General features: G+C 38.4%; 2 protein-coding genes across 2 annotated transcripts; one reads left to right on the top strand and one right to left on the bottom strand.

The window, feature by feature from the left end:
• The first annotated feature begins 1,522 nt into the window (after positions 1-1,522).
• LOC108667383 (delta-1-pyrroline-5-carboxylate dehydrogenase, mitochondrial) lies at positions 1,523-16,497 on the top strand. Its single transcript, XM_018154401.2, has 12 exons — positions 1,523-1,620; positions 4,031-4,107; positions 6,219-6,372; positions 8,771-8,891; positions 9,903-10,024; positions 10,743-10,914; positions 12,001-12,188; positions 12,695-12,917; positions 13,374-13,552; positions 13,755-13,943; positions 14,644-14,762; positions 15,069-16,497. Exons 1-12 carry the CDS (start codon positions 1,577-1,579, stop codon positions 15,179-15,181), a joined length of 1,701 nt encoding a protein of 566 aa, XP_018009890.1. The 5' UTR covers positions 1,523-1,576; the 3' UTR covers positions 15,182-16,497.
• LOC108667384 (cytochrome c oxidase assembly protein COX11, mitochondrial-like) lies at positions 16,190-19,499 on the bottom strand. Its single transcript, XM_018154402.2, has 4 exons — positions 18,996-19,499; positions 18,468-18,620; positions 17,903-18,070; positions 16,190-17,351 (listed from the first exon to the last, which is right to left on the bottom strand). The coding sequence occupies exons 1-4, from the start codon at positions 19,362-19,364 to the stop codon at positions 17,205-17,207; spliced, it is 837 nt and encodes a 278-aa protein (XP_018009891.1). The 5' UTR covers positions 19,365-19,499; the 3' UTR covers positions 16,190-17,204.
• Positions 19,500-22,337: the final 2,838 nt, after the last annotated feature.

The following is a 22,337-nucleotide window of genomic DNA, read 5'->3' as shown; positions in this document are numbered from 1 at the left end:
CTTATACAAGGTCCCAGAAGGATTACTAGAATTTGAAACAAGAACCAACACCAGGGGCCACGGCTATAAACTAAAAAAACAGCGTTGGAACACATCCATGCGACAACATTTCTTCTCGCTTCGAGTCACCGACATGTGGAACAGCCTCCCTGGTAGCATCATTGACGCTCCGAGTATGAACGCCTTCAAGAACAGACTAGACGAAGCTATGCAGGAGCATATGTTCAGTCTTAAAATGCCTAGCACCTTACAGACCTGGCAATAAGTCCAGCAGCGATCTCAATCAATCGTCAGTTATGGAAAGATCGGGTTCCAAAGCCCGGATCCCTTGTGAATCAAGTCACGAAAAATTCAAGAACCGGCAATAGGCCATGGGCCTATTTCTTCAGTGCAGACACTTCTATTCTATATGTATCTTCGATGAACGCCCGATTAGCCCTTGTACAAGTTTCCCGGGTCCGGCTTCAAACGTATAAACTTTGACCGATATATGAGTAGAGTATAATAGTTTTTTTCTGGAAAGTTTTTGGTTTCAGTGCTGCACTAGAAATTTATAGGGGCGAGCAAGAACACGCAGCCACAATAACTTTTGCGTGTTATAGATCTGAAATTGCATTTGTATTTGCTAGCTTTTAGTTGCATATGGTGTGTTGTTACTGCTACTACAGAACTTGCATATTTTATCCCACACTTGAGGATTTGAAATCAGTGTGACCACGTTGATATTCAATTTTAGATATACAAATTCCTTGTGTGTCGAGCATTGATGTGTGTTCCGTTAATAGTGAGTTTCATTTATCCTTTATTATTGTGAGTGGCTACAGAAAAGTAAAAGTAGTTTATCGTCACTATAAAAATTCGTTAAAGTACTCATATTCGAACATTTACATTCATGGTGGAACTAATTGTATTAGTTTAACCATGATATATATTGGTTGAAAACTATTGCCTCTCCAGCTAGCTTCGCTTTGCAAGTAACTTTGTATTTGTATATGCAATTAAGTATTTTGATGCAGATAAGAAAGTCAGTTCAATACTTATTGGTCCATTACAGGGGCAACTCTTGAGCGATTAAGTTTTATTTAATTAAAAAAATAATATAGCAACCTCACGCAATGTAAAATTTAATCAAGTTGAACCTAACCTTACGAGGGCGGCGTCCATGTGGAGGTGATTTACGCGTCTTGTGCAATAAAAAACCGAAGACTTGCTTCGGAAATGTATCACAAGAATTGAGAAATGCTTCAACTAATATATGAACTTGTGCAAAGAATGAGTCAACTAACGACTCAAAGAGTGCCTTTGTGCTCATCAGTGGTTTAGCCTAAAGCCGTGCATAATTTATAAAAGCAGTACCCAACGGACTGACCCGTTTGGACATGGGCATAGTCACATGCAGGCAGCGAAGGGCATGATCATAGATAGCCTCCAGCCATTATTACTGCGCCAGCAAACCGGCTGCTGAAAAATAGTCCAGCATCGAAGAAACGCATCGGCAGTATTGTTTTTGTTGTAGTTGCGTTCGAGACGTGAGTGTGTGAGGTGGCGACCGTGTGTGCTGCCAAATAGATTGGACATGTTGTCTGCTATTCGCTCGACTTTACAGGTGACTGCTCCAAGGTAAATATTTGACTAAACTGAATTACCATGGTATTAAGGAATGTTTGATATCTAGTTCAATGTTTTTTAGTCAAGTTTAGTATATTTAGAACGTAGGCTTGGACATTTATAGATCTTTCGAGGAAACGCAGAGGGGAGTTTGAAGGGTCGATGAGTTCCCCCTGAATCCCCTCTGCTGTTTACGATTGAAAACAAATACATTATTCCTCGGGTAGAAAGAATTAAATACTGATTCGACCCCTTATTTGGTCTGATAACATTAAGATTATTCTTCGTTTTGTCAAGTTTTACAATAGTGAAGCCGTATGGCGAATGAAAGATACATCATTGAACTCGGTAAAATGAGAAGTTACAATTGCAACAGTAATTGTTGACCATCAGAAATTGCTAAGAAAATTCGTTCCTTTATCAAGGCTTCCAGTTTATTTACTTCTCGTCGAGTACCCGCGAACCTGTGTAAACATTTGTCATATGTAGTTGTATTAACGTTCAATATGGCTTCTGGAAATATTTGATTATTTAATTTTTTATCCGAATTGGCTGATGAAAGTTTTGGGCAGGGGCGCTTTGCTGGACCTAGACCGTGGCTAGACGTATCCCAATCCATCGGATAAAACTATTCCAAACTCTTAAACAGTACTTGTATAAAACTTCAACTATCTTCGAATAGTAATTATGTTCCTTCTTTTAACAACGTTGTACCGAATGGGCTAAGAGACTGTTTTAGAATGCATGCATTTATGCATGCTTTTGCACGTCGGTAGTAGTAGAAAATCTGATGTTAATATGGGGCACTGAAGTTTGACCAATTGCTCGAGTAAGCGTTTTCGTACGCTATGTGCTACGTAGTTAAGTTGAGCGTATTTCAATTAAAAACCGTCTCATGATTCGTATTGTATCGTAAACACATTGCTTGAACATGAACAGTGTTTTATATTAGTCTACTGATGAGATTTCCTTCATGCAGCCTCCACTCACAGCTTCCATGGATTAAAAGAAACATGTATAAGGTATTAGGTATTGTCTCGTACGACTCGAATTGACACTCCATAATTAAATGAAGGCAATTACTGCATCGATCTTCAAGTGATTCCTGACGAGCGAAATCGTTGACTGGGCATCCACGCTACTCAATTCCAAAATACGATCATGGGCAGTGGAGCAGTGATTCTATTTTTCATGGCTTTGCGATCGACCTCCTGAGCTGTGCTCCAGGTTTAGGAAAATTCCATTTCATCTCGCCTCCTGGGTTGACCTCACCACCACCACCACCTCCTCCCCCTTGTACCCAACGCGCGGCACTTGCGAATGAACTTGGAGTAGCTACCTAGTAAAATTCGTAATTGTTCTAATGTTTTGATCATTTTTACCGATACACCGTCATACAGGATGAGTTCTTACTCACACAATCAATTCAAAAAAAGTCTATCACAATTTGAAATTTTCTATTTAATTTATTAACAAGTTAGCTACAAAATGATCACATACAGTGGTATAGTTTTAAAGTTTGTTAATATTGATTCGCTTGCGTTCATTTAAATTTTGTTAACTCTTGAATGAAATATACTAGGTAAAATCTTCTTAAATCAGTACAAGTCATTGAGATTTATAATTAGGCTGAAGCCTGAAAATATACAGACAATTTACTGAAGGGCATTATTTTCTCAAAAATTTGAGCCTGATCATACACGTGTTGCCGACACCGTTTCCTCGAACCCTTTTAAATTGTTGGGTTGAACGACTTCTTCTACCTGCCTAACCTTGTGTCCCTGTTCAAGATCATCTCTTGTTTTTCCACTGTCGACTATCGTCGGGCAGTGTCCACTCGTTACCCAAACATTTTCAAGAAAGCTAGAAAACATATTCGTTTCACCACTCGGTTAGGTTGGCATAACACTCGGAGTGCTGGCTGGAGGAGCAGGGATGCATGCCAGAGGCCAGCACCCACACCTTCAGCAATTTCGACGGCGTGCTTTTCGAAGTATTCAACGTTTGATGAAATTTTATGCTTATATTCAATTTACTATAGAAGGTCACTGATGTACCTATATCGAGAAAATATTTTGTTTATTAATTTCAACTAAATTTAAAATAATTTTTTATTTCATTTCAAAAATTTCCTAAGGTTGAAAGATTATAAAGTCTCGCGAACGTTTCTGTTCGAAACTCGAATGCCAAGATGTTGGGGGATAATTAAATTTTCTGTAAATTAAAATATTAGTTAAAACGTTAGCCCGGCATCTTTATCTATCTATATACATATACGCAAATTTCCAGTGCACACATTCCTGTGTATTCCTCAGTTTTGTAACAAAAATAACACAGGTTGTCTGAGTTATTCATGTCCGTTTCACACAAGATCATTTTAGTTCCATATTGAAATGATTTAACAATTATGGATGGTTTGCAGATGCGCTCGCGCGGCGTCTGCGGTGGTTATCGAGCCCAAGACCAACGACTTCCGTGTTGAAAATGAGCCCGTATATGGTGAGTTTATTAACTATCATTAATAATTATTTATTTTTATTAACTATCATCATTAATTCTCTATGCAGCACTATTGATAATTTATTCTCTGTGTGGAAAAACTACCACGAGTTCATGTTTGCGATATGTTGGTAACTTGGATATCATCTAAAATTTTCCCTAAATAATGTTTTAAAAAGTTATGATGTTAAGGAACTTCCCAATATGACTATGTTATGCTAATAATATAAATGAAAGCTAGTAACAACAATAGCGTCAAAATGATATCAATAATGATTTTAATGATAATACATCCTTAACGGCATTCAGAGGAATGAGTGAGACCAGGGAAATAGAAATGCACTTATTCACCATGCGTGGGTCATTTGACTCAGTTTGGCACGTCTAATGGGCGTATCAGTGCTACGTACGGAAAGTGTGTTGTTATTTGGACAATATGACCCGTTCGTTTTCCTGAGAGTGTTTCCTGTTGACATGACACCTGTGCCATATCACTCGAAGTATACCGTGTACTTATATATACGCTCGAGGAGAAGTTTGCGGCAATGCAGGTCTGCCGCGGCATTGAAGCTGTAGCCAAAACCTGTTGTCACCGACCCATGCTGCGCGGCGAACAGGTTTCCGTTTTGTTGCAACTGCGAACTACAAAAAATCTTGGACGTCTCCCGGCGTCGTATATGCATGCGCTTCATAAACTGACAGATCTTGCATGGCAGTCGAATATCTATAATCGATATAAATATTATAGCGGTAAACTTACCTACTATAGTTAACTATACACATAATTCTTCAGATTACCGAGTCCACTTGAGCTTCACAATGTTAGATACTGTCAATTATTTTCCGCACAATTCACTCAGTGTTTCGTTTAGGTAAACATCAGCTTCGAATTCCATATCGTCTAATGCTTTGTTTCAAAGAGACAGCCGCTCCAGACCCCGAGCAGTAGACAATGCATTTAAAAAGTGACTTGTTATAACCTCTTCTAATTCTAGTCTCGTTGTTGCTATTGTCCTTGAACGAAACCTAGCTGCTACGTTCGCTTGTACGCTCGTCTGTCACCATTTAGATGCGCCACCTCATTTATTGTCACTATTTATAATTATTAACTGATAATTATTAATAGAGAATAACTAACGATTCTTGATGGTTAAGTAGGTAAGTTTGTTTTGATACGTAATGTTCAGGCTTGTGATGATAATTTTTGTACTTAAGTGAGAATTAACAAGCACGACTTTTTTTATGTAAATTTGAAATCCCCAGAAGCGTGATCGGCAGACATAGCGAAGTAAACACACTGCATTCAACGGAATTCAAGGCTAGGAAAATCTGAAAAAATTTGTGTGTACCTTTGTGTGGATTTTGAAGGACGGAATTTCTTGTAAAAATTCAAAACAATAATCTAAAGCGTGATCAGCAGACCAAAAGTAAACAGAATGCATTCAATGAGATTCAATAATGCCCAGACCAGGAGTAACTTGTTTTGTCATGGCATGAAGTGGGCTTGCCTTGCCGGAGTTTGACTCTAGTCATACTAGTTTTCAATGCCACTTGCTCCCGCGATACACGCCCTAAAATTAGTGGGACGCTGTCCTAACAGCGATGCACTTTTCTCTCTTGTGTGTGTCATCCTGAACCAGTTTGACTAGGAAAAATGACGTATCAGTGCTAAGAGTACAATGTACGGTATGTCACTATTTAGACCGTATGATCCATTAATTTTTCTGAGTGCACATTGTACATGTGTTTATGATGAAATTTTCCAGCGTCAGTTGCAGCCTCGTTTTTCAGAGAGCATTTATGGAGTTAGTTAGATAATTTGTTAGTTAGATAATTTTTTATATTGATCGTTATTATGAACATAGACGTAACCTGCTATGATAGTTGTTATTAATAAAGGCGGAACAACCTATTAAAAAGTGTGCTAATCAATCGCCCAGTAATCTGTTTTTTCTTTGATAAGTTTATGGCTTATTACACGAGTTTCAACTCTTTTCCCTTAGTGACGATTGCCGCCATCGAGAAAAAATTTCCCAGCATTTGATTGTTTTTTTTTTCTGAGATTTTTCCGGTATCAAGAAAGTATTTATTGGTTCTTTCTTTTGTGGCAGAGTACCTGGAGAGCAGCCAGGAGCGCAAGGACCTGGAGGCGGCGCTGACGCGACTGTCGTCCACTACACTCGAGGTTCCTATCATGATAGGCGACCAGGCCTACACCACGGACCGCGTCCAGCACCAGCCCATGCCCCACGACCACGCTAAAAAGTCAGCACAGAGAATTTAAAAGCAAAGAAAACGCTATTTAAATTCACTTTATTTTCTCTTAGCATTCACTTAGCTATATATCATATATATATATCATCATTCCTGAGTAACAAAATCTTGACACTGCATTTTTATTTCGCGAGTAATCACATACCATAAATAATGACCCATTGAATTGTCATTATATACAATTATTTGAAGAAGTGTTACGACTCTTCAAGTCCTTCCCTTATTAAGCATTTTTCTAATGACGGTAACGCAGTTACCGTGACTTAACATGCGACTAAACATCAAATACTTTGAATAAATCCAAAGATAAAGGGAGACAATTTTCACTGTTCCCTCTACCACGTTTTAATGACTCATGATGTGGTTTCCTTGTTAGCTAGCTTTTCCAGACCTAATGCATGTACTTGAATGAGTCTTGTTATGTCTTTCTGCGACCTGGTTTCTGTAGTTAACACAAGTCTCTCTGTGCGGCTTAGTCTTGCTGTGCGCCTTAGTCTTACTGTGCGTCTTAGTCTTGCTGTGCGTCTTAGTCTTGCTGTGCGCCTTAGTCTTACTGTGCGTCTTAGTTGGCTGCGCAGTGTGATCCTGCTATGCACTGGTTATCTACCTGCCTTGCATGCCTGTGCCCTTTATGGGGCATCAAGAGTCAAGTCTACAACGCTGGACTCTAGCCAAACTCAAGGGCGTTCCTCAGTACGCTTCCTGGGTCTCAGTGAGACGAAATTCTTCCTCATGTTTGGACTCTCGATGCAACTGGCTTCGCAACTTCAGCGGAGCACCCAGGGAATGAGCTTATTGATCCATTAGTGAATACGTTCCCCCTGTCTTAAAAGTGCCAGTTCTTCCCACGATTAACAAGTTGTAGCAGTGTGCTCATTACATTTAGTGGTTCATATGTGCAATTCAAGTAGTGCAAGCTATTTTACAAAGTAACAGTGATTTTAAAGCATCCATTTCATTTGGCACGGTGTGGGCGTGTTTTTATGCAGTGTCTAAGTAAACAACCAATTTTGGCCTGTGAGTAGTACGTAAGTTGAATTCCTTGTTGCTTGCCGCAGGCCGTTTGTTTAGTGACCTCTTACTTATGGTGTTTCAAATCTATGATTTAACTTGCACATGACGAAGATCCCCATTGATCTTACCGTGTACCACTTTGAATTTTTGATTGGTTATACTGTAGGCAGGCTTACTCGTAATTATGCTGTTACATTTTTAGAGGGCTGCACCAATACCCGAGTAATTGTATCTGCATGGGGCTACCATATTGTTGTATCGACTAGGCGTCATTAGCCAATTTGGCTTATATGATTTGCATCATCCTATTCCTATCCCTACTAGTCTCATTTCATCCTGCGCTACCGAGCATATCTGCATTTTTGTGTGTCGTTAGCTGGCGCTAGTATTTCCTAACATTGCTTCCTCAGCAGCGCCCAGGTGGTTTCAGTAACTCACCTTGCATGCAAGCATTATCCAAGGCGAACCTCTCTAATATCATCATTAAACGTACCGGTACCGAGCTTTCCCCACATTTTGTTAAGGGAGGAATCGCCATTCGACGCGGTTAGCGTCTAGATGTGACTAAACAAGGAAAATTTTGAATGAATCCTAAGATAAAGGGTGAAAATATTAGGCAGTTCTGCTTAATTATAGCCGAAAGCATGAAAAATATCTCATGAATATTCATGAACTTTTTCCCGAAAAAGAAAAAGCAGAACAATCTACAAATCCAAACACCATTAGGTTAATGATTTATGAGATCCTTTTTACAACCCCATCAAGTTTCTGGGACAAATGAACCGTTCTGGGACCGTTTTCAATATGAAAATAATGTAATTTCCTGCGGTGTTCAGAGTTGCCAAGTTCTACCACGCGACGCCGGAGCTGGTGCAGAAAGCTATCGACGTTGCGCTGGCGGCGCGAGCAGACTGGGAGCGCGTGCCGCTCGCTGATAAATTCAACATGTGGCTCAAGGTAATAGCGCCCAGGTGGTTTCAGTAACTCACCTTGCATGCAAGCATTATCCAAGGCGAACCTCTTTAATATCATCATTAAACGTACCGGTACCGAGCTTCCCCTACATTTTGCTTGGGGAGGAGACGCCATTCGACGCGGTTGGCGTCTAGATGTGACTAAACAAGGAAAACTTTGAATGAATCCTAAGATAAAGTGTGAAAATATTAGGCCGTTCTGCTTAATTATAGCCGAAAGTATGAGAAATATCTAATGAATGTTCATGAACTTTTTCCTGAAAAAGAAAAAGAACAATTTACAAATCCAAACACCATTATGTTAATGATTTATGAGAGCCTTTTTACAACCCCATCAAGTTTCTGGGACAAATGAACTCCGTTTTCAATATGAAAATAATGTAAATACCTGCTGTGTTCAGAGTGGCCAAGTTCTACCACGCGACGCCGGAGCTGGTGCAGAAAGCTATCGACGTTGCGCTGACAGCGAGAGCAGACTGGGAGCGCGTGCCGCTCGCTGATAAATTCAACATGTGGCTCAAGGTAAGAAACTATCATATATCATTTGGTTATTCTTTATACGTTCTGTTTCCATATGATTATTGAGGATAAATGTTTACTTTTTTCGAATAAATTAATAGATTTTGTGTTATTGCAGAAGCAATTATCGGGCATGTGAAGGTCATCACAAGTTATTGGTTACCTCATGAACGTATTTTGATGAGTTTTGCCAGTCTTAAACAAGTGTGGCTGTGTTATTTTTCAAGGTTAAGCAATAATTTGAAGAGAATGGACAAGTGGATTAATTATTCAGAATGTTTCACTTGCAGCAGAGCAGTTAAGGTTTTCAATTGAACAGGATTGGTTCTGATTACAGATTAAGTTTCACTGGAAATTTGTTATATAGAATATGCCGAGCGAATTCCCCACATTTTCAATGGAAACGTTTGGAAAGTCCGCTCTGTCATCATTTCCACAGTGTTATTATGATCAATTTATTTGACTAAATATACATGGTAGAAATTGAAACCACGACGGACCTATAAAAAGTAAAGTAAATTAAAAAGCAATTCAAAGTGGAAAAGAACCGTTGGCAGCTTTCAAACCATGTTTCCGTTTTATCCAAACTGGGAGTCGAAAGTCCTCAAGTACTTATAAAGCCCTGGAGGTGGAAGCTTAAATTTTAAAATCCCTTTCGTACACCGTAACGTTGCACTGTTCGACGTTAGTCCGCATAGCTGAATGAGTTGAGTGCGTAAGTATATGAGAGTTTCACTGAAGTAACTATGCTTGGGTCACAGCAAGGCAAAGGCTGAGCGAATCTAATGGCTGAGTTTTTGAGTACACTACAAATTAGTGTAGCATTTAACAAACTTTAATTATGAATGCTGTTAACTTTAAATAAATAAGATCGATCAATAAATAGATGCATGTGGTTACAGGTAGCTGACCTGATAGCTACAAATTAGTGTAGCATTTAATAAACTTTAATTATGAATGCTGTTTACTTTAAATAAATAAGATCTATCAATAAATAGATGCATATGGTTGCAGGCAGCTGACCTGATGGCAGGCAAGTACAGACAGGAGCTGAATGCAGCCACGATGCTGGGCCAGAGCAAGACCGTCATACAGGCTGAGATAGACGCCGCCGCAGAGCTCATCGATTTCCTCAGGTGCGACTAATTCATTTGACTAACGCTTATGAACCTTCGATTTACATAAATTTTCAAATTACGCCTTTAGAATATAAATTGTTATGTTATTTTCGTCTATTAATGCAACTGTATTAGAGTTTTCCTTGTTTTACTATTTATAAATTTTTTAATTTGGATCGGCAATTAAGGTTTTATTTTTCATTGTATGAAAATATGTATGTTTTACAACCTCGGTTTCTTGAGTATTTTACAGAGACGTACAGTTTTAAATATCGCCGTGGGATTGAATAATCCAGCTTTTTTGAATGTTGCAAACGCGTTGTGTAAAAAATGACGATGTATGATGATCAACAAATTTGATTTAGTCATGTTTCGGTTTCACGAAACTCAAATTTTTAGTGATACCATGGATTAACAATGTTGTACCTATGGTCGATAGTTATCAAGGGTTTAATTTTGCATCAAAATTTTTGGCGATAGTTATTAAGGGTTTAATTTTGTATCAAAAATTTTGGCGATAGTTATTAAGGGTTTAATTTTGCATCAAAAATTTTGGCGATAGTTATTAAGAGTTTAATTCTGTATCATAATTTTTGGCAATAGTTATTAAGGGTTTAATTTTGTATCAAAATTTTTGGCGATAGTTATTAAGGGTTTAATTTTGTATCAACATTTTTGGCCATAGTTATTAAGGGTTTAATTTTGTTATCAATAAAGGTTTAATTTTGACGGTAAGGTTCAATGCATACTACGCACAACAAGCCATCAAGTGGCAGCCTGTAAGCCCGGACAAGTCGTCGACGCTGAACAGCATCCGGTGGCGCGGACTGGAGGGCTTCGTGGCTGCCGTGTCGCCCTTCAACTTCACGGCCATTGGCGGCAACCTGGCCTACACGCCTGCCATGATGGTACGTCAAATAGCCCTGTGCAAAATATGTTGAAATGTTTTCCTCTAATATTTCTTCACTTTTAAACCAACCAATACATGAGCAATGTTTCTGATGGTACCTGGTTTTTAAAACAAACTTTTGTGCCCATAGGTACAATAACCGGCCTGCCTTTTACACTACCATAGATTTTCAGAACAGTTCATCGCAATTTTGTATTTATTCCGTCTGATAAATCTGATAGAAGTACCGCGTTTCGTTCAGAATATGCTCTCGAGGGCAGAGTGGCCCAGAGGTTACAGTTCAGAGTACCAAGATTGGCTCAGAGAGGTGCGGGTTCGATCCCAGCTCTGTGCGCCAGTTTCTGGTCAGAATCGGCAAGGAGGCCGGGCGGTTAAGCACAGCAGAATTGTAGCAGTGAGTTGCGAGTTCGATACCGCAATAAGCTGTGAATATTCTGCGATGTTAAGAATCGGCGACAGGCCTAGGGCCTAATTTACGCTGAAACCGCTATTATATTATTATTATTATATTATAACTATTCAGTTATTTATCGGAAACGGTTTCGATCTTGGGAAGCTTAGATTCGATCAAAATGAATTCCTACCGAACGAGTTATAACTTGGCATTCAATGCAAGTTTTTACGAGTCATGGTCAGACATACGATGGATAACTGTCCCTAGCCGTTTCCAGGACATATATAACTGTACATTCGACAATAAGGGCAATCAATAAATATTTGTAAGAATTATTTTAGGCACGTACAATGAATAACTATCCCTACTTACTAGACATGTGTGAAAGATTTAATACATTAATATTTACGTTATATTCAGTAAGGAAAATAGATGACTTCGAGTTATGTAGAGGACTTACAATGAAATACTGTTCCTAGTGGTGTCCAGAACGTATACGTATCTATACATGTTATGTTCCACACATATAACAGATAACTACGAATCATGTTGACGACTTAAAAGAAATTACTGTCTCTAGTCGTGTCCAGAGCGTATACGTAGTTAAACGTGTTATGCTCCAGATTTAAAATAGATAACTACGAATCATGTTGAGGACTTACAATGAATTACTGTGCGAGCTTTGCTCAGGGTAACTGCGTGCTGTGGAAGCCTTCGGACACCGCGGTGCTAAGTAACTACATCATTTACAAGATAATGCGCGAGGCCGGCGTGCCGGCAGGCGTTGTCAACTTCGTGCCCGCCGACGGGCCGGACTTCGGCGACACGATCACGCAGTCGCCGCACTTCGCGGCGCTAAACTTCACGGGATCTGTGCCGTAAATCCAAGACGCTAAATTTTGACGCTAAGCTAATTCGATTGATGCTTAATGAGTGGATCTTGTAATAGGTATTTAAAATCCCGTTGTGCAACAAAAATTTTCAAAGTTGTAACATTTTTTTCGTCGAAATATATAACCATTTCTGTTTTCCTTGGTAACATCAGTTCATTAATTGATTGGGGCACTTCTTAGAGAGGTTCCATATAGGACTCGAGTTTTAGTTCGTTTACAACTCTGTCATTTTGATAATTCTTTCATCGAAGTCAGATATATTAGTGGTATCGTTTGATGACCATAGATAAGGCATCGTTCGTGCAGTGTTGTTTATTAGTGTAAAATAGTGATAGCCAATCAATTTACAATTTTAATATTTAGCCACGCTAAGAAAAGCAGTAAAAACGCGGTAGTCAAGAAATAGTTGCCCATTATGTAAGCGACGAAAAACAATCTGTGTTATCCTCTTCATACTGGTTGATGCCATGGAAAGTTTGGTTGCACTGCAGGACTTTCAACCGGCTGTGGACGCAGGTGGGCAACAACTTGAGCAAGTACAGGAACTTCCCGCGTCTGGTAGGCGAGTGCGGTGGCAAAAACTACCATCTGGTACACTCGTCCGCGGATGTCACCTCTGTTGTGAACGGCACCATCCGCTCCGCCTTCGAGTACTGCGGACAGAAATGTTCCGCGTGTTCCAGGCTCTATGTGCCCAAATCTTTGTGGCCTCAGGTAAAGTTTATATAGTATCGGCCTACTGAATGCTAAAATGTAAAAACGAAGATGATTTTTAATTATTATTTCCACTGAAAGGAGACTAGAGCGCCATTCACTTTACTCGTGTTACAAATTATATGCCCACTCAAAACGACGATAGAACGATCCTCAAACGACCATATTATTTACCCAACTAACGTTGGTGAGGTTCACGTTCTATTTCCTCATCACATAGTTGTAAATGTTTTTTTTTCTACTACAAATATTTTTGGCGCACTTTCTCATTTATGGAAAAAATGCCCTATTGTGCTCGTCATGTCCGTCCGTCCGTCTGTCCGTGACTTCACCTTTTCGTCGATTTTGAGAAAATGCGCTCTCTGTGACTCACTGCAGTGAGTACTGAGTTATATTTGTATTTGTGCCTAGTACGAGTAATAGGACGATTATAAGAAATACCGTGTTTGTGGACAGGTGAAGGAGGGCTTAGTAGCGCGACAGCAGGAGCTCAAGGTGGGGGATGTACGGGAGTTCGACACGTTCATGGGCGCCGTGATCGACGAGACCGCCTTCACTCGCATCACAGGCTACATCGAGCGAGCCAAGGCGTCCTCGACACTCTCTATCATTGCCGGCGGCAAATATGACAAGAGGTCAGCACCTGAATCAATAGTGATGGCAACCTTAGCCGTCCTGTGACTTCCGAGCTTTTCCAAGTTAATGTCCGCACCTTGAGCCGTAATGTTGATAGCCGCGTGATTTTAAACGTCTGTTTTAAAGTGAGGTCGAAAAATTACTATGACCGTACAATCTATACGTTTTCATTTAAAAACTGATAGATAATCTATCTCACAGCAAAGGCTTCTTTGTGGAACCTACAATAGTACAAACAAGCGATCCAATGGACCGCATCATGAAGGAAGAAATCTTCGGGCCTGTGCTGGCTGTGTACGTTTATCCCGACGCTGACATTGACGCCATCATCAAACTGGTGGACGATACGACGCCCTATGCGCTCACCGGCGCCATCTTTGCTCAGGACCAGTGAGTCGAGTTTATTTTGTGATGTTAAGATCTTCTGGACTACAAGAAAATCAAGTGAAGGAAAATAAGATTCTTAGATTTTGTTTGTTGTATTTGCTCTTGATTGTGATTAGGTTTAATAAAAGTGGGCCATTTGAATATTCAGTCTAAAGTGTCCACTAATTTCGCAAAGACTAACCCAGTCGACTCAGTCGTGGGAGCATTTTTGGTAAAGACTTGAACTATGACGACTTGTGATCAGGTAATTTTTCGTTTGTTATCCTACAGAGAAAACATGCCGCAGGAAAAGCAATAAATATCCTTCGAATCTATGATTGAACGATTTTTGAAAAATTTCATTGCAATCAATGAAATCTAGAGTGCTTCTGAGTTTGGCAGTGTTAGTGTATAGTTTAACTTATCATTACTCTACAATATTTTTAATTTTGTACTATTTTGACGCTATAATACAGTTACTTGAATTCAATCAGAAAAATTCTCGATCAGAGAACCAACTGATGTGTGGGATTTGAGTTATGTAGTCGTCATTAGCAATGAACATTTCGACATCAAACTTTGAGAGTTGAAAGTTTGTTGAAATATTTATTGTTATCCATAGCAAGCACAAAGCACCGTAGTAAGTGCTATAAAACATATATATATCTTCGCGTTCTCAACATCGTTGAAGATAAATGCATTTATTCCACAATGATGGTTGCAGGTCATGGCTGGAAACCGCGACTGAGAAGCTCAAGAATTCGGCCGGTAACTTCTACATCAATGACAAGTCGACAGGCTCCGTGGTGGCTCAGCAGCCCTTCGGAGGATCCAGGCTATCAGGTGGGTGTTAGTTGAGAGGCTTCCACAGGTGGTGCGTAGCGAGTAGTTGGCAGAAACGCATTTTTTGGGGCTGTATACGTGAAAAAGGTATTTAAGTAAATTAAATTTGATTTTTAATATTGAAGAGCTATGTCAAAATTGTCCATTCCAAGCATTACTGGAGATGACTATGCAATGTCAAGATTGTCTTCACAATAAGGAGTGAGACTGACGTAATAGACCCCATAAGAACCGAATCCGAATTATTAGTTTTTTTTTCGTAATGTTTGAGATAAGGCATCTAACCAAGTTACTCATTATGTTCAGGCACAAACGACAAAGCAGGAGGTCCGCAGTATGCCTTAAAATGGGCGTCCGCCCAAGCGGTGAAGCAGACTTTCGTGCCGCTCACGGACGTCAAGTATCGCTACATGGATTAAGTTTAACTGTCAAGTTCCCCTACACAGAGTAACTCTTATTCTCATGGTATTCGGCATGGGGTAATTCTGAATGATCCCTGCATTAGGGAAACTCAGCTCCGACCCTGCATGTACTGAACTTCCGAAGAAAAACCACTTGAAGATCTTCCATCGAATTTTATATTTTTTCTAAGACTACGCTGATTTTTATAAAGTTTCGTACAAATTTTAACCGTAAAGAGTTATATCAACTACATTATTCATAATGCATTTTCAACTTTTTTTCTACAGCTCTTTTATAGGGTGACATTTTACTCCAGAAGCTTCACCTGAATTAAATTCTTTTTCCGAGCAAAGGATATCGTATAAGTTGAAGCAAAGTGTGGGCTATAACGTCGTAAATTGAATTATTGAACTCCTTCAGCCATTTATTGCGTACCTTGCCTCAATGACAACAAACAAACTTTTATTGATATGATTGTTTAACTTTTATTTATCTAAGTAACATTGTTTCTGAAATTGAGGTTACATATTTCGATGAAGTACGAGTCGATCTATGTTTTGATAGATTTTTTCTTAGAAAAGTATCGCATTTGTGATAGTAGACTAATGTTGAAAAAAAAAATATTCGCTATTCGTCGTGGCGTTGATGCTAGATCACGTTTTTGGCTCGACAAGAGGTAAACTTGGCTTTCGCTGGCGTTTCCTGGCGTCTACAGAGCAAAGCGTTTTTCAAACGGCCTATGTAAAATAGAAAGAGACGCAAATTATAAATTTTGTAGTTTCTAAAGTGAAGTAACAATAATTTCATTGAACATTGCTCCAAACGAATCTCGACTACTATCACATTAGTGACATTACGTACAAAATTTTACCATGCAGCACTTTTACTTATACCTAAAATAAATTAGAGTATACCAGTTATGTTCCATAAATGTTGGACAGGTTGAAATTGACTTCATTAGCGAATTTTAGCAAATTCATAGTTCCCTGACGTCATGAGAGATCGCCGAAAGTAATTACGCCGCGTGTAAAATAATCGGTATTTGCGTTATGATCCAGCATATTGTTGGGTTAGAACCTCTCCACAGTACTAGCATCATTATCTGATGAATGGTGGAGGTAGACATTGAAATATGTATATTAGGCGCATGTTTGACCTTGTTCAGTTTGTTGCCGACAGAGCAAAGACGTTAATTTTATTTTATTTTCAGCCGAGGATGCATTTTTCTTTCAAAAACTGGAGAGGAAGGAATAAATGAAGCAATACGTTTCAGACCAAGTGTTGGAGGAAGTTGCAATTATCTTCTGTCTTTTCACTAAATTTGTAAAAGGTTTCACCAGCGTTTCTTTTATTTCCTATTCGGAATGAAGTTGGATATAACTTTGAAGATAAGTTGTTGATGCGCGGGCTTAAGTACTGCTACTCGTCGCGGAAGCGCCTTATTTGACCAAGCATGTATGGTTGCCACCATTACGAACGACAACTTAACTTTCTTGGCGTGAAAAGGTAGTAAAGATCTGTATTATCTCACTAAGAATAGCGAGGTTAACTAACATTGTGAATGATATAAATTCAGATTATTGGCCGGACGGCAGCACAAGCTTGCCACCATTAGTAAGAAAGAAAATAATTCAACGAATATTTTATTCCCCTCCTCAACAGCAGCAAATTGCAAATTTAAAGATTGTTTGAATTAATTCGTATGCAAACTTGCGATGAAAATTCCATTATTCAAGACTATTCTTTCTTTAAAATTAGTTTGGTATTCGGATGGAAAATGTATTTAATTTGCTTGTGGCTGCTTACGATGATAAGAGAACGCAGACAATTGCTTATTACCGGTGTTCAGAAATTCTTAGAGATGAAATTGCACATTAGGAGAGGCAACAATTGGCCTTTCTCTTAAAAGTTTCTATAGACTATTATGCCGTACATAGATACAAAAACCTACTTTCAATTACATCCAACATAAATAGAAATCCAACATAAATAGGTACATGTGTAACAAAATGTACAACTAAGACACGGCTGTTGAGTTTTTCACCGTTTGAGGAAGCCCGGCAGGGGTATGTCCATACCAGGCTTGGCCTCAAAGAATGTGTACGACAATGTGATGGTTTGCACATTGTCCATAGCGGGATCTGCAGCGAACTCGGGGTCAATGTAGAAGAAGACGGGCATTTGAACCTGTTGTATTAAATAATATTTGTAACAAATATTTACAACCACAGTGATCCATGCCAACTCCAAATAAGTTGGGCGTATGATCATGATAAAGAATATATACAACTAAATGGTTGTTTCTCTAATTTTATCTAAAAAATCCGTAGCTGGGATCCATTTGTATATTTTCCAGGACTACGCTGATTTTCATGAACTTTTGTACAAATTTTAACTGTGAATTGACAGCCTTACAATACACACCAAAGCATAAGAGTGTTCCAAAAACTCTGCCATACCTATCCTTTCAAAGGATAATATACAACTAATAATAGAAAGTAACTAGGTGAACTGTGAGAGTGTGCCCGAAATTAAACTGAAACAAGAAGTGGCAATATGTAATGTTTGAAATTAACCTGTAACAAAAAGGTTGCCTTGCCCTCCTACATGCAATCAGATGTCCACATAACAAACCTTTTTGAAAAATGGGTAGGTATTCATCTCAATGTCAACAAAAATGAGAAATAATCTTCTTGCAATTTATTCTTGATTAATCAATGAAAATTGAATAAAGTTACCTCTTCTTTGGGATTGAGCATTTGTTCCTCAAAACAAAAGCATTGAATTTTGTTGAAGTATTGGCCAGCCTCGAAGGGTAATACATTGTATGTTGACACCCCAATAACAGGCTTGTCTGTTGGGTTAGTAGCCGTGTAGAATGCAAGGGCTGTTTCACCAGGTATGACCTGAAAAAATATTTTTTTAAATAAAAAAGAATTTGAGATTTGAGGGATATGTGAAAATTTATTTACTAGTTAATAATATTGATTCAAGATAATAAGGCATGTTAAATAGAAAAAAAGGAACAATTTCAGCAGGAAAATTATTCTGATAAGCATCCATAGTTATAAAAGATTAAATGTACCAATTAATCCAAATGAAAATTAGATTCATTAGAGCATGAATGCATTGGGCAATAATTGAACTCCTGAAACGAAAAAAAAAAATTAATAATTAAAACAACTTAATATCTGTCATATTATTTACAAGCACAAAAAAAAGAACTTAGATTAATAACATACCATACCCATTGGTTTACTAGGTATACGGTATACTATAAAGCAACTAGATGTCGTAATATACCTCAACTTTCCTCTGCAATGGTCTGAAGTTCCAAGTCATTGCAGAGGTGTCAGCATTAAAATTTATTGTGATTTTCCGGTCTTTAACCGATTCAAGACCAGCAACTTTTTCAGCATCTTCTGCATGCTGCACAGTTCCACCATAACTATAAGCCTGCAAAAAAAGGCAATGTTTAGTACATTTTTTATTTAGCACATGACACAATGACAGCCTTTATTCATCATTGAGAATGTAATATATGTTATGATCATTGGTGAAATATTGAGATGCTCAGCAGCTATGAGAACAAGATTGCCATTTTATAACAAAATTGATAAAAAGGTTTGCATTTTCTAGGAATTTTTCTTTTAGAAAAATGGACGATTTTAAATGAAAATGAGACAAATGGAATGGAATTCATGACATGTATACAAAAGCTTTTAAACTAAATCTTATTCAAATTTTTTTTCTACCAATAAAATATTTCACAATTAAATACAACTACAAGATATTTTCTAAAATTACATATTATTTATATCTATAAGTTACCTGACAAAATATTCTGTAGAGTGGAACAGCAGCATAAGAAAGGCCAAAAACTAGCACCCCCACAGCAGCAACATAGTACAGAGTTGACCTCAGGTTTTTCTCTTGTGATTCTCTCTGACTCTTGTTCATAGGAGTACAGGAAAATGGCCTTCTTTGACAAGAAACATGATTTTTATGAATTTTTAAAAGAGAAGCTTCAAAAGGACCACTCAACTTAAATGTATAACTAGATAAGGAGCAGATGGGCCTTGACTTGATTGGCAGTATTGCAAAAAGTTTTGCAACATTCTTTGTGGATATTTTGTTGTAAGTTACCAATAAAAATTTCTTATGAGCAATCATGTTTTTGTGAAAAGTACTTAAATTCATTATGAATATTTATTTATAATTCATCTGTTTTGATGAAGAATGTTCAATATATGAGAACGCTCAATTAAATATACCCTAAAAGGGGGTAACATAGACTCCCAGGGTAACTTATACCACTTTTAGTTTTTTTTAATAAAAACCCCCAAAACTCAAAAACTATTTGACATAGAAAAATTTAGTCAATGATCATTAAAGGCCTAATACTGAGGCTATGTAACACAATATAAAGATAAAAAAATTATGCATATCTAATAGGTTAAAAAATGAAAAATGTGACCCACAAATAAGAGCTATTAGTTATAGCAGTGGTTCCCAAAGTGGGCAATATTGCCCCCCTGGGGCCTGGGGGCTGGTGGAAAGATCTTTGTTTAACCTTTCTCTTTCAAAATTGCAGCATACTAAATATCAAGAAAGAGGCATTTGTTTTTATATGTGTCTGTCAGTGGGGGCAGAACACTAGAGATTCACTGGGGAGCCAAGGGGGGTGCCAGCCTGAAAAAGTTTGGGAAGCACTGATTTATAGCCTGTCGTAGAACCTCCTCCAATTTTTTATTTTTTGGTAAAATAACTCCAGGTTTGGTGCATTGTAGTAAATCTCTTCTAGTTACATATGCAGATGACAAATTTGAGAGGGAAATGTAATAGTTTGCAAATGGGGGGTGCCGCCCCAGAATGGGGAACTTAGACGAATGGGGAACATATTTTATGTTTGATACACCTATTAATGTTTTTTCTTTATGTTTCAAACTCTACAGTCTTATATATGGTAATTTTGTCTTAATTTCCAAGCCGGTCAATATTACCCCATCACAGCTGACGCCTGACATTAGGTGGTCTAAGTTCCTCCATTTGCAGGCAGCGCCCTCCATTTGCAAACTATGACACTTTCCTCAAATTTGTCATTTGCATACGGGATGTAACTAGAAATAGAAGTAGTAGAGTTCTACTACAATGAATTCACCAAAACCTGGAGTTATTTGGAGTTATTTTACCAAAAAAATATAATTGATTTTACCACCCAGTCTAAGATAAAGATACCCCAAGAGCTGGGGTAACAAAGACCATCACTTTTTTTAAAATTACATCAAAACTATGAGAGGCAGGAGCCAGCAATTATGGTAAGTGAACCTAGAGTATAGACCTGTAATACCTATGTATTTTGCATGTTTCAATTTAAGTTTAATTTAGCTAGTAAAAAAATGGCATCATTTGAAAAAAAGTAGTCTAAGTTACCCCCTTTTATGGTATTGGTAGATACTAATTTAGGTCTAAAATTTCCTTGATTATCTAGGGGACTGGAGTCTGGAGGCATTGCCTGTAAATGCACAATATAATGGAAAGTCCATGGATTATTTATTGGAAACATGGCTTGGCTTTGGTTGATCTCACCGTGAGATGGGTCAAAAAAGCGCGGCTGTGAGCCGCGGAAATCGACCCTTCTGACGGAGCCTCACGGAGGAGTTGAAGGCTTTGAGATTTGGTATCTGACCGTGAGGTGGGTCAAAAAGCCCGGCTGGGAGCCGCGGAAAATCGACCCCTCTCACAGAGGAGTTAATCAGGAGTTCAATGATGGATTATTGGATATGGTAATATGATATCAATAATGGGAAAACCAGTAAAAAACACAGAAAATATAATTTATTCTACATCTGCAAAGGAAGAGGAGGACTTCAGAAGTTCAGAGTACTGTTAGTAACTGATGAGTACACTTTGCATGCTTCAAATGTTTTAAAATTAGAGTTTATTACCCCGTTCCCAGGGACCATCCGACCAGGGCGCAGAGCCGCAGAGGGTGGATGCAGCATTGCCAATATATGGGTTTTTAAGCCCTAAGCGTCGCCAGGTAATTTTTAATGAAAAGCCATTTACGCTGAGTAATGAAAAACTATTTACAAGTCATGAACTCATTTACAAGGTCTCATGAGCATGCTATCCCAAATAACTAATTTTACCCTAAAAACAGTCAGATTGTACAGCAAGTGTCAACTGAACATGTGATAATGAAGTCTGACCGCTCTAATGTGACCGCAAGTCCGCAACTACGTAATCGTACCTAAGCTTGATGTTTACCTACATTTTTTTGACAGGAACTCATTGCAACTGATTTCCGGACAAGCTTTACTGCATCCTGATATATCCAACATATCGGAAACCTTACTTTTTTTAAAATAGTTGGCCAAAGACTGACAAATATATTAAATGCAAGAATTTCAATCTAAATGTGTCGGCAAGATCTTCTGAAGGCATAAATTTTGCTACTGAAGCGTCGCCAAAGATCTTGCAATATTCATCCACTCTCTGCACAGTGGCCCAGCCTCCAGGGAGACGGTTTTAATTTTTCTTTGCAGGGTGTCCAACAGTGAACACTGAACAGTCCACTACTCCACTTGGAGTGGACTTAAAGCCGTAGCCCGTAGGTCTGCCAGATGGATGACCGTTGGGCCTGAGAGGCTGAGAGCTTATAGGCCTAGCTTGAATTTTCAGCTTCTTTGTATATGAAATTAATTGCTGCCATCAGCCATCTTGTGAGGTTGGCTGATGACTGATGTAAGCTCAGTACAGGATTGGGTAGAAATTTACAGGCTACAGGCCAGTACAGGGACTCAGGGAGCATACATTAGTTAATGAAATGAGTTAGGTACTGCTAATGTAATTTAGATAAGTAAGGGCTGCTAATATAACAACCTTCATTAAACAAAAATAATAATAATAGAAATATATAGTACATAATTATAATAATTTAAAAAAAATATAGATGATCTACGCCTTTTTATTCTACGGTACTTGCTAAATCAAAACGTATATCAGCAGTTGCCATAAATGCCATGCATTAACAATTCTATCATGCTTGCACTATACAGCCTTGCAAGGTGCTCATCTAAAGATCACTTATCCTACCTGACTTTAAAATAAATAGCCTACATTGAAAAATTGAGAGATTTTCCGGGACCGGGAGACGGTAGGTACACTGAA

Source organism: Hyalella azteca, unplaced genomic scaffold, assembly GCF_000764305.2.
Source record: "Hyalella azteca isolate HAZT.00-mixed unplaced genomic scaffold, Hazt_2.0.2 contig1723, whole genome shotgun sequence".
NCBI lineage: Eukaryota > Metazoa > Arthropoda > Malacostraca > Amphipoda > Hyalellidae > Hyalella > Hyalella azteca.
Note: the sequence above shows the minus strand (reverse complement) of the source record. Positions and strands in the feature narration are given on the sequence as shown.

Excerpts from the sequence above, each read along its gene's own strand:
- LOC108667383 (XM_018154401.2), top strand. The coding sequence starts at position 1,577 with ATGTTGTCTGCTATTCGCTCGACTTTACAGGTGACTGCTCCAAG. Across the intron at positions 6,373-8,770 it reads CCCCACGACCACGCTAAAAA|AGTGGCCAAGTTCTACCACG; the intron begins GTCAGCACAGAG and ends TGCTGTGTTCAG. Across the intron at positions 10,915-12,000 it reads CCTACACGCCTGCCATGATG|GGTAACTGCGTGCTGTGGAA; the intron begins GTACGTCAAATA and ends AGCTTTGCTCAG.
- LOC108667384 (XM_018154402.2), bottom strand. The coding sequence starts at position 19,364 with ATGAATTTAAGTACTTTTCACAAAAACATGATTGCTCATAAGAAATTT. Across the intron at positions 18,621-18,995 it reads TCTACAGAATATTTTGTCAG|GCTTATAGTTATGGTGGAAC; the intron begins GTAACTTATAGA and ends CTTTTTTTGCAG. Across the intron at positions 18,071-18,467 it reads CATTGCAGAGGAAAGTTGAG|GTCATACCTGGTGAAACAGC; the intron begins GTATATTACGAC and ends ATATTTTTTCAG.